Below are 20,478 nucleotides of genomic sequence, written 5' to 3'. Positions count from 1 at the left end.
ATGGTATTAATAATAATGCTGTGGTCCACATTTTCAGGTTGCTCAGAAAAGTTCTTGTGTGTTAAAGTTGAGACTGAACCTGATATTGTGTTTTGTTTTTTTGTTATTTATTGGAGATTGAAAAAAAACACCTGTTGGTGTAACAGTAAAGGTTGGAAGTCTGTTATATTAGAAAAACTAATATAAAGTCAGGTTTTAGTTGTAATTTCTTTTACTGAGCCACAATGTCACAAATTTAAATGAAAATATCTCAAAACAAGACTTTTTATAGCAATTAGTGGGTTAAAAATAGATGAATTAGATTATTTAATCGTGGGTCATGATTAAATGCTGAGCCTCTGTTGCTGCATGCAGAGGTTTTGGTTGTTCTTGTGCGATTCCACACCAGCTTGACTGGATCCAACCAAAGCTATGCGGCTTTCTAGAATTCAGTCCCTGGGAAGTAATGAGACAAACTTTCCACAGAAAACGGAAACAGTACTAACAGCTGGCTCACTGGAAGAAGTTTTGATCAAGGAGCACCGAGTCCAAATCAGTTTAGAAGATAAAGAAACTATTCTGCAACAGCAAAAGTCCCATAGACTCTGCCCCCAAAAGTGGATAAGACTAAGGAAAAGAACATACCGCCTTCTGACAGTTGGGCTCGATGGACCCCACGTCTCCTCGGCCGACCCTCATCAGGCAGTGCAACGTCCTCCCTTTACGGTGCAAACCAGAGCAGTGGGTCTCGATCTCAGTGCGACAGTTGAGTACGATCTCTGGGCTCAAGGAGAAGTCCTCCATCAGCATCCGCCTGTAGTCCATCATCTCGCCCTGACACTCTCCACTCACGACTCGACCTGAAGCACACATGGGAACAATTTAGAAAAGTGGGAGAAAGAGACAGAAAGAAGGGGAACGAGGGTTTTCAGGTGACTGTCTGAGAGGGACGCGTGGTGCAAAATATCTCCCCCATATTGGTGGGGGTTAGGGACCAGAAGGACCCGTGAATTCGCAGAAAAGGAGGGGCAAGACCCTGAACCCCCCACTGCTGGTGCCAGAGTTTGGCAGTAGAGTCGCCATCAGGGTATGAATGGGACTGTGACTGCACAGCTCTTTAGGCCCGCTAAGAAGAGAGTAAACAGGTATGTGCCATTTACACATGAGGAGCAGAGAGAGGAGCAGAAGGAAGAGGCGCTCACCCCGATGAACAGCAGACTCCAGACAGAGCAACAAGAAGGAGAGGCGTGCTTCTCGGGCCCGCGGCAGGCTGGTGTCCACGTTGCAGTGGAACTTTCTCAGGTCAGACTTGCAGGCTTTGGCCAGCGAGTAGCTCACCTTGTAGTCTTGTGCGATCAGCTTCTGCCTGGTGGTCAGAGCCTCGCGGCACTGAGGACACGCACAGTCTTTATGGTGTAGTAGTTCATCCATTATAAATGCACCGTTTTAGCAATGTCAACTTCATCTTCACAACAGAAATGATAGAAATATGTGCAGAGGTACAAACAACGTTCTCTAGTGGACGCTGTGAACAAGACCGAGGGGATGAAGCCACCTGCACGTACCTTCTCAGACATGGCCTCCTCAAACTTATGATTGAAGAGACATTTGTACACGCGCCCCTCTCCAGCCAGCGTCTGAAAGATTCAAAAAGCCAACATCAGCCAGAGCAACAGAACCCGCAGCTGAACACCTCACTGTGAGCACTTTGGTTTTCTCCCTACGCTTTGGAAAACTTCAGGTTTTTTTGTTTTAGTTCCACCTTTCAGTCTTCATCCTATTCTGAAAGTAAACTGTAATTTAATGCATTTGCGCAGAAATATAACGGGCTTGAAAGTCAAGGTGGAGCACCACATTTCAGAAGACTTCCTTTACCTGGCCCTCAAAAAACAACGACAAGCTGAAATGCTTTTAGGTTGCAGAGCTGTGTCAACTTGAACGTCAAGAAAGCGCTGACCCAACCAGGTCGAAGAACCCTAACGCCCCTGCAGAGAAACCCGTCCTCACGTTTTCACAGAAGCGCTCTCTGTCATCTCTGCAGGCCAAGTACAGGTAGCGATCCAGGTGGAAGTCGTCCGAAGAGAGCTCAGCCACCCGCATGATGGCCTTCTTACAGTCGTCCTTGATGTGGTGAGCGCCTGGCTGCCCCTCCTCCTCCCGGATCAAACCCTTCTCCAGACAGGCGATGACCTCACCCTGCGAGTGGATGTCCTGCACAGACAGTCACACAGTGCAGTCACAGCCACAGACCACGCTGTGTTTTTCTGCTGGTACATTTCACCACTATTTGGTTTGCTTTGGTTTCATGTAACATAAATATCAAAAAGCCTCGTCAAAACCTCTCTCCCCTTTAGCTTTGAAACCTTTAGACCCAAAAGAAACCTGTCAAGAGGACAACGAAAACGTCTCTCCAGTTAGTTTTTAAACATGAAGATTACAGACAATGAAATGCAGACTGACATTTAAAATATATTTTAGCTCCTCCCATCCAAGTTTTGTCTCTACAGTGAGCTCATGACCTTGGGTGTGTAGCTTACTCTGACAGGCCGTCCTTCAAAGACAGAACCAGTGTCTGAACTGACACACGACTTCTGTCGGCTGCTGCACACCAACGATCAGAGTATGTGGAGAATTTGCTGCAAATGCAAAAATCCTGCAAGTGTTTTGGGTGTAGCACAGTGTAGTGGGTGGGAGTGTTGGTGGGGCAGGGCTTGGCTGTCCTTCACAGTGGGAAAGGCACGTCGAGGTCAGAAGAAAGGCTGGCAGCTCGTGTGTGTGTTGGTCTGGTACCTTCTCTCTGGTGCTGATGCTGCCACAGTGAAGAGCGTTGATGTCATCATGACACTTGCCCAAGAATCCACAGATTAGCCGGAAGTCACTAAAGATAATGGTGGTCATCTTGGTGATGTACTGGTTACACTGGTAGTCAGTGATGTTGCCGCGATGCTCCACCAAACATGACACCAGGTAACCTTTACCCAGCTCCTCTGCAGCACATTCTTTGATCTGATGAAGAAAAGCAGCAGTTTGCAGAAGAACTGAGAAACGTTCTGCTTCTACTAATCATTGTACCTTTTAGGACAGTCCAACAATCCCTTTGCTCTCAGTGTTTAAAACAGTCTACAGCACGTTCCAAATTACAATGCAAATGATATATTTATTCATTTTTCTAAATCCTAAACGTCGCCATTAGACTACATATTAGATGTTATTGAACAAACCTCCTAAAGATAACAGTATTTTTTTTAAATAAAAACCTTCAAAGTCACTGTTCCACATTATTACAACAGAGTTCCACAACATTTGACAGATTCTAAAGAACTGAAAATAGTCTTTGTTGAATTTACTGCATTAGGAAGTCATATTGACTGAAATCTAAAGCTATTCCAATCAGAAACATCTCAATAGGTCAAGTTCCATTTGAACATAGGAGCCCATATTTTGGAGCAGCTTCACAATCCTTGCATCCATTGAACTTGGGAGTTCTTGGAGAGTTTCTGCTTGAATTTCTTTTAGGATGTCAGAATATTGTCCCGGAGCTGCTGTTTGTTTGTGAACTGCCCCCCACCCTCATTTTGCTTGAAGATGCTCCAAAGGTTCTCAATAGGTTGAGGAAATAAGTCAGTTCGTCTCCTTTTAGGTCCATATCAGCCAATGACGCAGAGGTATTCCTCGCAGCATGAGATGCTGTATTGTCATGCATGAAGAGCTAAAAATGAACACTGGACGCCATCAGAGGCAAGGTTCGGTGTCTTGCCCAGGGACACTTTGACATATGGGCAGGCAAGGCAGAAATCAAACCTACAATCTTCCGATCAGGGATCGACCGCCCTACCACTGAAACACGGCTGTCCCGGGGACATGGTGGCCATCCACCAACCACCCACTACTCTATCCATCTGGACCATCCAGGGTTGCATGGGACTCATTAGTCTGAGCCCACTGCAGCTGTTTCTGTGTTTAGGGGGACCGTCTAGAACAGGGGTGGGCAATTCCAGGCCTCGAGGGCCGGTGTGTCTGCATGATTTCCAGATAGTCTTTCCCTACTCATGGCTGATTACCTGGTTCAGGTGTGTCCAGCCAATTAGAACATGCCAGAGCAGGGTATGCTGGAAAACATGCAGGAATGCGGCCCTCAGTGCCCACGTCTGGTCTAGAAGGTCTACGCAGAACTGCAAGCCTCTGGAGGACCCTACACTTTGATGTTGGTGGGAATCCAGAGACACCAGCAGCTTCAAACACGTGCTTGCTGCTCTGTAATGCTATTTCAGCAGCTGCTCTCTTAACCTGAAGCATTTGTCTGGCAGAAACCTTCCTCGTTCTGCCTTTATCTGCACCAACCCGTGTCTCTGAATCAGCCACAGATCTCTTAATGCAGGGGTCGGGAACCTTTTTGGCCAAGAGAGCCATAAACGCCACATATTTTAAAAATGTAATTTCGAAAGAGCCATACAATAATGTAGTGTCCCTTTCCCACACTGAGGCACGGAGACGTAACCTCTTTTAAGGTTCTTTATTCTGGTTACTGTAGACCGCAACAAACGCCGTACAATAAATTCAGCAACTCCTGAATCTCTCCCGCTGAGACGAGAGCGCTTCTCCCAACTTTATATTTCCCTGCTCCCGCTCCGCCCTCCCATTTCCCTTATTCGGCCCATAGCTGAACCCCATTGGTCCAAATTACCTAACAACAGGCTGAGCGACAGGACTGAGAGCCAATCAGATCTCTGCTTGATGCGTTCAATGAACCCCAGAACTTTTAACGCGGCCCAACAGCCACCCAGTCCAGTTTAAAACTAAATATACAAATGAATATGTGTATTTGATGTAATTTCAACATTTTTAAAGTACAATAAGTCTGTGGATTATTTTTAATAACATTGTTGTGCTGTTGCTAATAAATGATGAGTATTTCTAGTGGTAGTTTTGCTGATGGTCTAGTCTGGTTGGTTGATCCATGGTGAGTTTCTGCTTCACGCAGGCGTTGAGACTCTAAACGTGATCTTAGGTTGGTCTGACTGTTCTTTAGATATGACAAAGACTGATCACATGCAGACGGTGAGCCAAACACACACTCACACGCTGCAGTGAGTGACGGGCAGCGGGTTTTACGTTTTTACAATCCCAGCGCGATTCACCTGCTGCCGGTCCCCACAACCCCTCACCCCCACCCTCTGCTTTCTTCCTCACACATCCCGTCCCCGCAACTGCGCACTCTTTCTCAGAGACGGGAGCGCGCAGTTTTAGGCACGGCAATTCACAGGTTTCCGGCTGGTAGAAACTTTGTCAAATAAAAGATAATAGTAAACTGATAATGCTGGCGCAGATTTTTCTCTCCAAGCATCAATACTACTGCGCGCCTCTGGCATCGCATCCCGCCCGAGAAGGACTGGTCTAATGAAGAAAAAAAAAGTTTAATTAAAGATTTGTCTGCGAGCCACATGTGACCATCAAAAGAGCCATATATGGCTCGCGAGCCATAGGTTCCCGACCCCTGTCTTAATGCTACGAAGTTCACCTGTAGTTTTCCTGAAATATCCAAGGTTTTTATACATTGTCCAAAGTATTTAACTATTTCATGCTTTTCAGCAGCAGAGATGCTTTTTCTTCCCATGCTGCTTGAAAATGTTGGTCTGCTTAATAATGTGGAACGTCCTTCTTTGGTAGTTTTTCCTTTAATTGAACTCACCTGGAAAACTAATGACCACAGGTGTCTGAGATGGATGTCAGTGATCCAAAGAGCCCAGAGACACAATATCATCCATCAGTTTGATTGAAAAACAAAGAATTTGATCTTTTTGACACTTAAATATAATTTTCATAATAATTGGAACGCACTGTAAAAGACAAATCTCTTAATCTGCGGATCATTGGTAACTTCAGTTAAACATTGCTGAACAAACACAGCCGTGTGCTTCCATTCATCTACCTAAATCACCGTCTTGTACAGCAGTGTCTGTACAAGTCCATCAGGACTGTGTGTCCACCTGACCATCTCTCCTGACACTTCCATATGTGTGCTGAATAGCAGATTTTTTGAGCCCCTCACCTCAGAGATGGTGGTCTTGCACACCTCCACGGCTACAGAATCAAACTTTGGGTCCGTTGTTAGATTCAGCTTGTAGTTCCATAGAAGCTGAAGGGACAGAACTCATGAAGACACAGACACTGCAGCAATGTCCACTATCACATTTCATACCTACGGAAGCATTTGTGTAGCATAATTAAAAAAAAAAGTCCAAAGCAGTGATGAGTAACAATGTTCAGGTTGGTAACCAGAACAATAGAAACATGGAAAATAGGTGGACGGACGTTTTGCCAGTTTATCACGACAGCAAGACGGCAGAAAGATCTGTCTTTGAAATATCTCTATGATGATCTCTATCACATTTTACCACCAAAAGCAATGTTGACTTTAATTTTAAATAGTTCATTGTCTGTTTTTCTGTTTTGTTTACCCTATTGCTGGATACAGATTTAATGAGTTAATACATAATTCTATTCTTAATTTATGAAAGCAATAGTTTGTCGGAAACATTTAATGATCCATGTTCATAGAGGATATTTATTCGATCAAAGTGATCTAGGAAACTACTGGAGGACTTTGATTCTTTGAGACAAACTTTATCTTCATCGTCTGGACAAAAACAAAGACGTGAATATTCCCTCTAAGAATGATGCTTTGGATGATTTTACATGACATTTAGCATATACACCTCTTTCCTCCGATAGTTTGTCTTCACACAACCGGCAGCAGAGACAGAGCCAGGTTCTGTAGCTGTTGCCGTGGCAATGCATTGCACTGCACATCCAATAGTCAGCTTGATAAATGATTTAAACATAAATAGAAAGAGGTTGACAGATCACCTCTGCATCATCCATTAATGTCTGACAATGGACACCTCGACACCTCGTACTTAAGAGACATTCTGCTGCCAATCAGAATCAATGATTCTCTTAGAGTAGACCATAGTATAAAAACAGACACACAACAAATGGAAAGGCATGAAGTGAATCATGAACACATGTGATTAGGAAAAGAGATTCCATTCTGTGAACTTACATGGTTGCATTCGGCAGCAATTTCCGTTTCCTAGAAAGGAAAAGCAGAAAAAGTTAGAGATGAAGATTTGTTCTCGACTCGCAATCCATTCAGTAGACTATTCAGGAATAAAAATCCTGTCATTTAAAAGGATGATCTTTAAAATAAATGATGCGAAAGCCCTGACAAATACACAACACTTACCAAGACTGTTTTGTACTTAAACCTGACAAGTGCAGAGCTGGCTGTCAAACATCCATGAGTCTAAACTTATTATGATGAAATAGGTTCTGCTGTCTCAGCTGCAACTTTTTGAATTTCAGCCATTCAGACGACTGCTTTATGCATAAGAAGCAATGAGCTGCTGGGACACAACAACGCTGTTAAGCAGCCAAACCCCACCAGACAACATTAAAGACGACAAACAACGCAGTCGGACAAATCCAATTCATCCAAAACTACAGTCTCCTCCACACACCAAATGCTGTTCTAGGAAAAGATGAGAACCTGCATGAGCAGCTGTAATGGCCATAGGTTTTTGAGAGGGAACATGTTTCCACACATGTCACATGCACACGGATGCAGCATGAGAAACATCACTAACTGTGCTAGCCAGCAGAAACCAGGCGCAGCACTCAAACGTCATCTGGACGAGGAAGGTATTGGTCTTCATATGCTCCTGATGTCAGGCTGATAGGCATGTTGTACACTAGCTTTCAGTGGGAATTCTGCACAAACATGAAAGCTGAAAGCTCCGGTGTCAGTCCTTAAATGTGACATTTTTCCCTCTGACAAACAAGCCCTGCTAAACCAACACACACGCATGAAGACGTGCTACACATGGAACCTTTCATGAAACTGCTGTTCAGCCATGTTTAGAAATGGATCAAAGCCCACTTATGATTTTCACACCACTTCAGTGTCTTCATTAATATGAGACAATAAAGTCCCAGTCCAATCGCCTTCTGATCCCTTTTCAAAGCATTCCCAGTGGTCTCTTCACTTTGATTTTGTTGTTTTCTGGGTGTTCGTTTCTGTAGGGCAGCAGGAGAAACTTGCCACCGTGTTGTGGACTGTTGGCAAGGAAGTAAGCCTTCACTGATTTCCCATCATTCTTTTGCTTACAGCCCTTTAAAACCCCAACCTAAGTACAGCGGTGCAATAAAAACGGTGAGCAATATCAGAGCTATCCAGCTGTGCTGTTCTGATCCAGATTCCAGCTCAGACCAGGAAAACAAAGACGTCCATGGATCTGTGTTTCTGCAGGTGGATGATAGGAAAGGAGCTGAGCAGGGGAGACTGTGGCCCGCCCATGGCAGTTTTCTACATCACGACTTAAGAGTTTTTAAACAACATTATTTAATCCGCTCTTGATTCATCACGATTTGAATAAAGAAATACTAAATTCTTCTATATATGTCCTCTGTCATCAGAAAAATGCTAGAAGAAGTTGTTAAAAAACAGCTTTTTCATTGGAGTGGGTCTTTAACTTAAAATGAAGAGCTCATAACAGATCAAACTCATCGGTCAACCAGGCAGGTTCACTTTCAGTCCATCGTATGAATCTGTGTCATCATTCCTTCATCGATTCTCAAACTAAAACAAACAATAAAAAAAACAAAAAGACTGCTTTATTGAAAAACAGAAAAACAAATGATGGATTGTATTTTTATTTTCACATTTACATGTATTTATTTCCAGTCACCTGGAAGTTGTTTAGTGGAGTGAAGCAAGGGAGGCTAAGCTAAGTGAGTTTGGTAAAGTTACAAAGATCTTCACGGATTCCGACTTCTGGCCTCAAGAACTCATCCGATAAACGTCCAAACGTGTCAAAAGTGTCTCAATCATTTTGTATCAACACAGAGCATGAACTACAAATGAATTTCAAAAGAAAAAAATGTTTTTTTCTGCCTTTTAATGAGAATTGTTCTCTTCCAGCTGTAATTGCAGTGAGAGCAGTGTGACAGCTGCCAAGGGACCGTCAACAAAGTGCAAACTCCAAGAAAAGACCATTCTGTAGAAATCAATGATCTCTCAAAAATGAATAAATGTCTACATTTATATGAACTGGTAGTGAAGAATCGTCAGCATATTCATGCTACAATAAATATTTTGTGAGAAAGTCCATCTTTATTTTATTGCATATATAATTTAATAGAGATATGATTCATAAAAAAGGTCCTCAATAGCTCTACAGATACTGGCGCTACTGTCACCAAACTTTTTAGCAGGACAGATCTCAATTTTACCCAAAAATAAATCCTCTAAAACACCAAACTCAAATTAGTGTTGAATCCTCCAGCCCTACTTGGAGTATGTTGGAAGTTGGCTGCTCTCTGTGCACATCCTAAAAGTCGTCCCAGTGGACAGAGTGGTGGAACCAGGAATATTCTCCCCAAACACAGATCCAGCCCGGCACTGCTCTGGGCCGCTTCCACGGCGCCGTCATGATTTCCGCTCTGATGCACCTGTGAGGGTCTCAGACATCAACCAGAGGCAGAATGGGTGCACAATTAACGGCAGAACATCTTAGTGAGGCTGCAGCTCTAATGTTCTGGTCGAGAAGGTTTTTTTTAATATTACTGACGGGTATTGACCAGAATTTCAAGCTGATTTATTTTCGGGCTGCGTGTACAGCTGCAGGAGAGGATTTTACAAAGGAAGAAAGCTGCTAATATCAATGATGTAAAGAGATAAATGATCCACCAATTCCTAACGACATTAAATTGGATAAGACCGTTACGGATTCCTTTTTATTCTTTTCATTCAACACTCTGGTAAAGGTGTTTTCATTTAAATAGCATGTATTGTGAACTGCACAGCCAACAATAGTGTAATGGCTTCACTCATGTAAACGTGGCATGCTTTCTGCAGCTCGGCAGTGCAGACACTGAACCTCCAATCGAATGTACTCCCAGTCTTTCAACAGCTTCTGACATTTCATTTTCCCTCCATCACCGTCCTTTTTTCCAAGCATCCTTCCACATTTTCACTGAATATCTCTCAACATGCTCCACACAAAGATCTGGACATGTAGACGACAGGGTTAAGCTAACCATTCTCATACTCTAATACTTTAGAATTCAAATCTATATTTTGAGGAAATTGGAAAATCCCATTTATGAGGGCATGCGAGATCGGCGATTTCAAAGAGACTGACGCAGATGTAGTGAGTAGAAGAGTTTCTGCAGTACTCCACAGACATGGCCTTCAGTTTCCTTTGGTTTCACAGCAACCGGACGTTCGTCTTCAGGTCTGCTCGACTTACTCGCCTGAAGTCATCTTTACTGTCATTCAAAACTGTTCAAACATCCCCAAACAAACCTGCACCATCCGTTTGTCTGTAAAGTTAATATGCAGTGTAGACAGAAGCACACACAGCCTTGTTGTCCGTTGCTTACATCCTGTTTCTGCCTTACTTCACAATAAAGAGCTGGGCGATGTGCCCAAAAAACTGAATCTCTGAATTTTTCATTCCAAAATTCAGTTTTTGAATCAAATAAATTTTTGTTCTCCCTGCTTTAACTTTCTTAAACAACGTTTGCAGAACAATGCAGCAGGTGTTTTGCGAGCATCCAATAAAGAGAAACACTAGAAAGCACTCGGGAGAGCATTTTTGGCAGCAACAGCCTTGAAATGGATTTTGCCGTTTGTGGTTTGATGCTCCAAGTTTGAAGTTACAACCCCAGACACCAAAATCTCTTTTTTTCAGCTCAACGCCAGCTATGCTACAAAGGTACTTCTAATAAAGTTCCATACAAAGTGAATTCATGCCTGTTCTATTTAGAAAATAAAGTGTTTCTATGAATTCATTTTGTTGCATTTATCCGCCACGTCTTAACTGTCCTGTAAATTAAAATCTAGTCTTTTTAAAGTTATAAAATCGATGTTATGCATTTTCTGAGCGCTGGCAGCTACGCGCTAACGTGGCTGACCGGCAGCGTTTCATGATGTCATGGTGTGGTCTGAACCTGAAGAAACTAGCTAAACGTTGGGGTAGGGGAGGAATTCAGATTCTGCCTTTGTCTGCCCATAATCCTTCACAGGGATGTAACGATTGATCGACTTAATAGATATTCCTACACTCCAACCAGATCCATCTGTCTGAGGCAAGTTGTTCATCTAACTGATGTATAACTATTATAAAATCATGTCAAAATTAAATACATCGATTACAATCAATAACGGAAAATACCATTCTGATTGAGGTAACGCAGGTTTATTTTACAATATGTATCACACCGGACAACACACATGTGATGACTTTAAAAACAGATCAATCATCATTCCAGTCTAATGTGCGGAAAGACTTTAGCAAAGTCATGTGACCATCCAGTGTCTAGAATGTTCTAAGAATGTTCCCTTTAGATTCTTTGGATGTGGAAAAACAGAGGCTGAACTTTAGGACACTAACATGTGAATGGATTTGACATTCATTCTAGTTGACTTGTTTGTTTGGACACAGATTTCATTTACACTTGATGATCTGGAAGAAATCCAAGAATCTGGAAAATGCTAAAGACGTCCTGGAGAGAATCGGATCGTTCAGGATGAACCAAGGTCTACAATGATTCATATCTGCAACCACAAGTTATGATACGAATTGAATCGTTGTTAGATGAATCCTACAGCCCTACTGCTAACCCATCAGCGGGCTACAATGATACTGATCTCCTTTGCTTTAAGCTGGAGAGAGAAATAACAAGAAAAGTGTTCATGTCTCTACTAAATCACAGAGCAGCAGTATGTTTCAGAAGGGTGGGGTTGGATCTTCAGGCTCCAGAGCCTCCTCTATCAGGCCGCGTACACAAAACCACAGCCGCCAGCAAAACACAGGCTGAAGAACCGCCATCGACGCTTCTCTGTGCCTGCAGATGAATTCAATTCCTACCATGAAACAAAACAGAACCAAGCCTCGCGCACACACAAACCACTCCACCACAGCAGCTCAGCATGAGAAACACTGCCTTCACTACGCATCAGAACACATCCACAACAATGCAATGACTCATGTTTAAAAGTCTCTTCTTTCAGGACATTGAGCAATGCCATAAACGCTTTCAAAGCTGGTCTTAGTTCACCATTAAGACAGCATTTCACTGTAAAATGTGATTGACAGGTTCCTGGGGTCATTCCTGGTACCTACCGCTCAGCTCTTCTCTGGCTGTTGTTAATGTTTTATGTGTGAGATATCCTCCAATGATGACAGCGGTTTCAGTGACTATGACCCACTAAACAAGCAAATGTTCTGCTCCCATTTAAAAAGAGGGAAAAAAACACGCTAGAATCATTTATGATCTTCTACACCATGCATGGAGTAAAGAAGTATAATCTCAGGACACACTCTGTGGTCATCTTTGGAATGATCCCAGGAAGCAGCGTCCTCTGAAGCCCACACAGACTATTATCCAATTAGACAAATGATAAAGCACAAGAAACATGAAGCTGCTGAACAGAATCACTCAGAGCAGAGATTCTTTCCCACGTGTGAACGTAGCTTATTGTACGTTTCTATCATGCATGGTGACCATGCTTGGTGCAACTCCAAGTTTTTCAGAAAGCTTTCTTAGAGATGGGGTGTGGAACTGCGTGAATTAAAGAGCCGGATAAGCTGACGTAAAAAGAGACGGCCATCAGGGACAGCAGCATGTGTGATGTCATCCAGGGACGGTAGAAACGCGCGCTTGGACCGCATGATCAGCACAACTGAAGCCTCTTTTCTTCCAAATGATGGGATGCTGCTTGTTGAGCTGAAACAAACGCATAAGGCTGGAAGTGTTGACTTCTGCAAACATTTGTCAGCAAGCTGAACTACTGATCACATCTTTAGGCAAATGGCCAAACAGAACAATTGTAGTGATAGTTGACAAAAAATGGTGATCAGTTTCAGCCAGCAGCCCAGCCTCTCATTCAATACCAACAGAACCAGTCCAGATGTAGAACCTGCTGCCATCCAACCCACGTGTGTGTTAAACAAGACTTGGTTCAGAAGGAAACCACATTGGATCTCTGACAGGGAGGGTGACTGCTATTCCTTAACTGCAGCTGTCGTTGAGAATCTCTAAAATCTATCCTGAATCATCCAGCATGAGCTGATACCAAACATGTTTAACCTGCAAAATTACAGCAAAAGAAAGAAAGTTACAAACTCTGCTTGAACACATGTTTACCTAAGAGAAGAAAACCAGAAGCTGATATTCTAACATGGTAAATAAATGTTATTTATTGGGTTGTTAACTTGCTCTCATGTGTCATTTTGCACAGCCCTACCTTTGTCAAACAGCACTTTTCTTCTGCCTGCTTGGACACCAGGACAAGCACAAAGGCCCAATAAACAACTGTCACATGACGCCCAGAACGGCTATGTTGTGACTGGTCTCAGTTCAAGGCCAAACTTTCAAGGTCTGGAGAGATCACTTCAGAGATTCTGCATTCTGCTCGGTCCTCTTATAACAATTCTGCCTCTGTTTCTTAACAGCATGGTTCAATAAAGTGGCCAGAGACTGAAAACCAGAGACTCAGACGTGAGAGTTTCTGAGTTCACGTCTTGATGCATGAAGATTTAAACAAAAGACCAGAGACTCGTCTCTCAAAAAGCTCAAGACTCGGAGGTCCAAAAGCCCTGAGACCTGAAAAAAGCTGCTAAGTGAAGCCCAAAGGAAGAATGGATGTTAAAACGACTAAAGAATCTTCTGTCCCAAATGAAGGAGAGACCAACTTTTGGACAGCAATCTAACCCAAATCTGACTTTCAGCACCAAACCCACCAAACCACTAAGTAACATCTGTGTCACAAAAACCGTAAGTTAACCATAGATGTGTTCAGGCGCGCACACACACACACACACACACACACACACACACACACACACACACACAGAGCACAAGCTCAGCTTTTGGTCAGCTTCAGTCTGCAGATGGAGCAGTTGGAGCAAAAGGAGCATACAGAGCAGACGGAGCATACAGAGCAGACGGAGCATACAGAGCAGACGGAGCATACAGAGCAGACGGGGCATATGAAGCATACAGAGCAGACTGGGCATATGATGCATACAGAGCAGACGGGGGATACAGAGCAGACGGGGCAGACGGATCATACAGAGCAGACGGGGCATACGAAGCAGACGGGGCATATCTAGCATATAGAGCAGACGGGGCATACGGAGCAGACGGGGCATACGGAGCAGACGGGGCATACGGAGCAGACGGGGGATACAGAGCAGACGGGGGATACAGAGCAGACGGGGCATACAGAGCATACGGAGCAGACAGAGAAGACGGGGCATACAGGGCCGCAGACAGAGCAGACGGGGCATACTGAGCAGACGTGCGGGTTATACGATGCAACATGATCAGTCCTGCCGGGACTCCTAAAGTGAACCGAAAACCCAATGAATCGTGCCCGGGTCTACCCGACACCCGCAGAGTTTAGCCCGGCAAGGACCGGCTCGCTTAAAAGCAGGCCGAAGTAACTGCCACTGAGCTGAGACCTTCAAACCGGGCACCACCGCGGGCGAGGGGTCCTCACGGGGTGGCGGGCTGAGGATGCAGCCGCGACAGTTTCCCCGCCACGGCTGGCTCTCCAACCCTCGGCCGGCGTGGGCAGATCAGGAGCTCGTGGCCGCATTCCTTTGGTTTCCCGTTGATCGTTCATCCACATGCACAACACACTGAAAGGGAAACGCGCAAACTTTCTAGCTGTCCCGGTCGGTGTCTTCAGTCCAGTCGGACCCGAACACAGAAGCACAGAACTCCGCGTGACGAACCGCTGTCGCTGCTATGAGGCTGTCAAACACTTTCCCGCCGACATGCGTCTGAAAATGTGGACGGGTTGGACGTGACGTTCTTTATAAACAGGAGCTAGCTCCAGGCTAGTGGACAGCTAAGCTAGGCACACCCCGATTCTGCTCCCGACCCAACTGGTCCCACTCCGCAGTACGAACCTCTTTCCGGTCCTGGAGACACTCCAGAACCGCCAGGTTGTTGTTCCACGTGTGTTTGGGGCACAGCCGGACCAGGTCGTCCCTGCACAGCGGCTCCTCGGACAGCTTCCAGCCGGCGGAGCGCCTACGCGGCGGCGAGGCCGCGGCTCCGAGGCTCCGCTCTGCGGCTGCGGGGTTCCCGGCAGCGCCCCCCAGAGCCACTGCTGCCGGCACTTTAGCTTCTCCTTTGGGGATAAATTTGGGGATGGGGTCGTTTTCTCCCAAGACGTGAAGCTCAAATAAGAATATGCACAGAAGACGAAGGAGCAGAGGAACACGTCTACAGTCCGCCATCTTCACTGCCTTCCGATGCCTCCACGGACTTTCGGAAATCTGAGCACTGCGAATCAAGTTCACGCGAACGCTCTAACTGATTGCTCGTGAAGTATCCACGAGGCTCCAACACACTCAATGACGTGTCAGCAAGCGCGTGTCCGACCTGCTCACGGACTGGTGTCATTCATTTCTCCACTGTGGCTTCACATCCAGGTCTTCACGAGGACCTCTTTTTCCATAACCAACGGCCGGAAGAAATCAGCAGGATCAAAGTGACCAAATGTCAGATCGAACTTGATTCAGAAATCCTTTTCTGTTTCTGTGGTCTAGAAATAACAATAGCAATACCTGTCAGATAAATGACCACATTTCCTCTTGTGAGATCAATGCAGTTCTATTCTAAGCCAGTTTGACTCAAATATGAAAACATTAGGATTTGAACACAAGTAGTGGGTAGATGGGTGAACATGCGATCTGATTGATTTTGATTTATTGTTTTATTTCAAGCATTGTAGTCAAAGCAATAAAGAATTTACACATATTTATCAAACTCATTACAGAAATGATGAAATGCATAGATAAAAAAGAAATAAAATAAAACAAAACAAAAACGTTACTTAAATCAGATTTGCTTAATTAAATACAGTAATCATTAACTAAAGTATTGTAACGATCCGGCCGGACCGTCACTTTAGTGGGATAGCGAAAGCCTACTGCTCATGAAGTGGTTCTAATGGAGATCTATCCGTGCCCCATACACTGCTCGACCTTGGACAGTCTCAGGTTGGAAGAAACGTAGAGAGAGGCAATAATAGCTGTTAAGCAACAAGCCTGTTTAATCCAGCACACATACAGCCCAAACAGCATGGAGGGTCACTTCAGCTTCCAGCCCTCTGACTCAAGGTTTCACCCTAAGCTCCCCACTTCCCATGAGCCTTAGGGGCTGAAGGCGGGGCTAACCCCCAGGTCGCTTCACCTCCCCCACCTAAGAGGGTTAGTGTCCCCACAACCCTCACATAACTGCAGAACTGAACAACACAACACAATTAGCAAAACACAGGAACACACTGGCTGGAGACTCCTTCGCACAATCCTGGGTTTCGACCGCCACCGTGTACAGTCCTCCTCTTAACTGGCTGGGTTAGCACATCTGCAACTGACACAGTTCCATGCCAGCATGTGCCCAGCCAGGAGAACCAGTCCCCGCCTCTGTGGAAGCACCACCATCAGGGTGCACGTCACCATGGGGGAGTAGATTCTCTCCAAGTGAAGAGCTGCACACCAGCAGCAGAAGGTCCCCAGGCATCCCAGGCGATCGTCTTCATCACTACGGCTGCTGTAGGGTCTGCTTCGTCAAACCCTCCTCCCCAAAGCGAAGCTCTGCTGTCCGCGCTGACAGGTCTCGCAGCTCCGCAGGTGGGAGGTCCAGCAGTGTAGTGCCCTCTAACGCCAGGCCTGGGTGTGTGAGAAGTCCCCTTCGGCGTCTAGCCCTCATGGCCGGTCGCCAGGTTGACCTGAGCCAGGTGTGGTTCCAGCGTTGTTGAGCCATTGCGTCGTGAAGGTTCAGCTGGGCTGCACACCGTCATCACAGTCTGGTCAAGAAAGATGGTCTAGCGCTGGCGTCGGGCAAGGCCAGGCTGCAGATGACGGTGGGTACTCAATCCATCAGGGAGTTGATGTCGCCCTTTCTCCTCCCTTCTCACGAACTGCCTCCAGAATGGCGTCAGTCCCCGCAGCGTAGCTCTCCATGGTGTGGCTCTCTGTGGAGGAGCAGTGGCAAAGGATCCCACTTCTGACACCAATGTAACGACGGACGGACCATCACTTTAGTGGGATAGTGAAAGCCAACTGCTCAGGAAGTGGTTCTAATGGAGATCTGTCCGTGCCCCATACACTGCACGACCTCGAACAGTCTCAGGTTGGAAGAGACATAGAGAGAGGCAATATTAGCTTTTAAGCAACAAGCCTGTTTAATCCAGCACACATACAGCCCAAACAGCATGGAGCGTCACTTCAGCTTCCAGCCCTCTGACTCAAGGTTTCACCCTAAGCTCCCCACTTCCCATGAGCCTTAGGGGCTGAAGGCGGGGCTAACCCCCAGGTGCTACAGTATAAATAGAGTTTGATTTATTGCTTGAAAAGGAGTGGGAAGAAGCAAGCTTATATAATCCCACCCCTACTGAGTTCATTCATTTGATAGTTTTACAGTGTTTTAAATCCGGTTCTGATCAGATAAATTCTCTTCAAGTAACAAAATCCAGTGCCTAGAAATGATTGATTCATTCATGATTTCAGTAAACAGTAACCGATATGTAATAATAATTGATTATCATTAGAACATATGATCACATTAAACCAGTAATTATTGCTACACATTGAAGATCAAGTACCGGTAAACAAAATCAATAGCTTATTGGTTGCAATTCAATCCTTTCAGTAATCAATATTGTGCATTACAATTTAATACTCATTGGTTGTAATTAAAATAGCTTTGATTATTTCACCACAATCAAGTTCACACATGTATTTGGAATTATTCAAACACCTGTTGATCCTTAAATCCTCTTATCTTCATATCCTGAAGTAAGAGTTTCTTTATACATTTTCTTGAATATTTGAACATTTTTTGAGCTCATTACTGAACCCGTTCCAAAGTTTGGTGCCACACACCGACACACAGAAACTTTTCTTTGTGGTTCTTATCAATTTGATCAAGGACATCAACTGTCAGAACCCACACGAACAGACTGAGGAACAGCTTCTTCCCAAGAGCAGTGAGGTCCACCCCCCCCCCCCCCCACACACACACACCCCCCATCACACAACTGGGTCAACGACTACACCCCCCCCTCCCCCCAGACTTAACATAACCCACTAACCCCTGTCAGCACACAGCTGACAATGCTGTGACTGTACTTTAAAACTATGTACGCAATATTCATGCCGTGTGTGCAATATTTATCTATATGTGGAATACCCACTCATATGTGCAATATTCACCCCACTCTACTGTACAGTATTTATGTCTTATATAGCTGCTTATCCTTTATTTTATTTTATTCTATCTTTTTATATTGTTGGAGAGAGAGAGTTGCTGGAAAAAATTTCATTGTGCACTGCAGAATGATAATAAAAGATTCTGATTCTGAAGTTCCTACATCCTCTCAGTCTGTAACCTCCTTCATTTTCTAAGAACTGTTTTTGGATATTGAATGGTAATGATTTCCCACTGGCTCTGTATAAAAGTTGCGCAGTGTAAAAATCCACAAGGTCATGCAGTTTTAAAAGTCTAGATTGATAAAATACATTGTTTGTATGATAAAGATATGCGGCTTTATGTACAATTCTGACGGCTCGTTTTCGAAGTAAAAAGAGAGGATGTAGTGAACTCTTGTAATTATTCCCCCAAATTTCTATACAGTAGGTGAAATATGGATATATTCAGGAGCAGTACAATAAATATCTACTGTTGTATCCTAATATATGTTTAGATTTATTCACGATTGAAGTACTTTCTGAGACTTTAGTTTGTATGTGTGTGATGTTTGGCTTCCAACTTAGTTTGTTATCAATAAAAACCCCTAAGAAATTGATTTCTGTAACTCTTTCAATCAAGACATTATTTATTTAACTTGAGAGCTATTTATTTGCGTTGTAGTTTCCAAAAAACATCACTTTGGTTTTATCTAGGTTCAAAGATAATTTGTTGTAATCCATCCATAATTTTATTTTGGTTAACTCTGTGTTTACCACATTGATAAGTTCCCTATGATTGTCTGTAGAATAGAATATATGTGTGTCATAAGCAAATAATATGAGTTTCATAAGCTTTGAAACATTGAATATATCATTTACGTAAATTGAATTGAATAGCAGCAGGCCCAGAATTGATCCTTGTGGGACACCACAACTTATCTCTTTGGTTTCTGATGTATTTTCATCAATCTGGACACATTGTTTTCTTCCCGTTAAATAGCTTTTGACCCAAGTTAGCACTAGTCCTCTTATCTCATAAGCTTCCAGTTTGTAAAGTAGGATGTCATGATTGAGAATGTTAAATGCTTTTTTCAGGGAGACCCTGATGGGTGTGTGTGTGTGGGGGGGTCTTGCCTAAAGACCCACACTGGATGTGGTTTTTAGTTTATTACACACCGTGGAAAGCCAACCCAGGTGTCCTGTATGACAATACCACACCCAGCCTGTGAAACAGTGACTCTGGTCTACTGCACTACAACTTCATAACATTACATAACTGTAATAATAATAATAATAATGGGTTGGATTTATCTGCGCTTGTCCACACGCTCAAAGTTCTTCCAATGTTTCCATCATTCATTCATTCTTGCTGATGCTAACTACTGATGTACCACAGCTGCCATGGGGCAGACTGTGGCCCTGGGGCTGCCAATGTCTGACTATCACTGGGACATTCACGCACCAGTGGAGACACACTGGAGGCAGGTAGGTTGAAGTGTCTTGCCCACTCGTGTCTCGAACCACTAACCCTTCAATTATTGGCCGGCCTGCTCGACTGCCTGAGAAGAGTTTAGCGTTAGCATATTTTAACAGATTGGTTTTTGCATCTTCTTCTTCCTCTGAAACCAAAGAAAACTCAGTAGAAGTTTGTCTGCAGTGGGTTGGTTAGAGTTAGAGACACATTGTTCATTAACAAGACAAAAGTCTTTCAATGCAGAGATTGAATCCTTTCAGTCTAAGAAAAAAAAGGGTTGTAGTCCTATGAAGTGTCATCTCTGATAATACCATAATGCAAGTACAAACAAATACCTTAGCCTTAAAAGAGGAGATTTCTGAATTCCCCTCCTTTCATTTTTCTCCAACTCCCAGCTGGATCCCTGTGGGTAAAGCAGGTCCCTACCAAACCACAACAAAACAAATCTGTTTTCTGCCGCGGTCCCCCTTTGCCTGCATGGTGAGGCAGTAGCGTGAAGGGTCTTGCCCAAGATGAAGCTCATCATGCCCCTTGAGAAACTAACCATGGTTTGCCCTTGCACCAGTCCTACACGCAGCTCACTGAGCCTCCACCTGGCTTAGACAAAAGGTGATGTATGTGAAAAGTGACGGTCTAGAGTTTTGTTCTGTAGCGATAATGGAGAAGGTCACTCCATACAGTTGATCATTGAGAAGATTCCTTCAAACATCGTTTACCTTTGTAGACACTAGAGCAAGCCTTCTCAGCCTG

General features: G+C 44.2%; 1 protein-coding gene across 4 annotated transcripts in view; it reads right to left on the bottom strand.

Moving 5' to 3' along the window:
- LOC101171906 (Golgi apparatus protein 1) overlaps positions 1–15,492 on the bottom strand; it is a 36,434-nt gene extending 20,942 nt beyond the window's left edge. For 2 of the 4 annotated variants that reach the window (XM_023955567.2, XM_078948352.1), the window contains exons 1-8: positions 14,964–15,492; positions 7,043–7,072; positions 6,029–6,115; positions 2,770–2,985; positions 1,987–2,190; positions 1,545–1,616; positions 1,182–1,368; positions 625–839 (exon numbers count right to left, since the gene is read on the bottom strand). In XM_023955567.2, coding sequence (XP_023811335.1) covers positions 625–839; positions 1,182–1,368; positions 1,545–1,616; positions 1,987–2,190; positions 2,770–2,985; positions 6,029–6,115; positions 7,043–7,072; positions 14,964–15,296 — 1,344 coding nt within the window. In that variant the 5' untranslated portion in view covers positions 15,297–15,492. The remainder of the gene's footprint in view (positions 1–624; positions 840–1,181; positions 1,369–1,544; positions 1,617–1,986; positions 2,191–2,769; positions 2,986–6,028; positions 6,116–7,042; positions 7,073–14,963) is intronic. The other 2 variants (XM_023955566.2, XM_023955568.2) reach the window with 1 other exon arrangement.
- Positions 15,493–20,478: the final 4,986 nt, after the last annotated feature.

The sequence above is a fragment of the Oryzias latipes genome, chromosome 6, assembly GCF_053564925.1.
Source record: "Oryzias latipes strain Hd-rR chromosome 6, Olatipes_Hd-rR_3.1".
In the NCBI taxonomy this organism is placed as follows: Eukaryota; Metazoa; Chordata; class Actinopteri; order Beloniformes; family Adrianichthyidae; genus Oryzias; species Oryzias latipes.
Note: the sequence above shows the minus strand (reverse complement) of the source record. Positions and strands in the feature narration are given on the sequence as shown.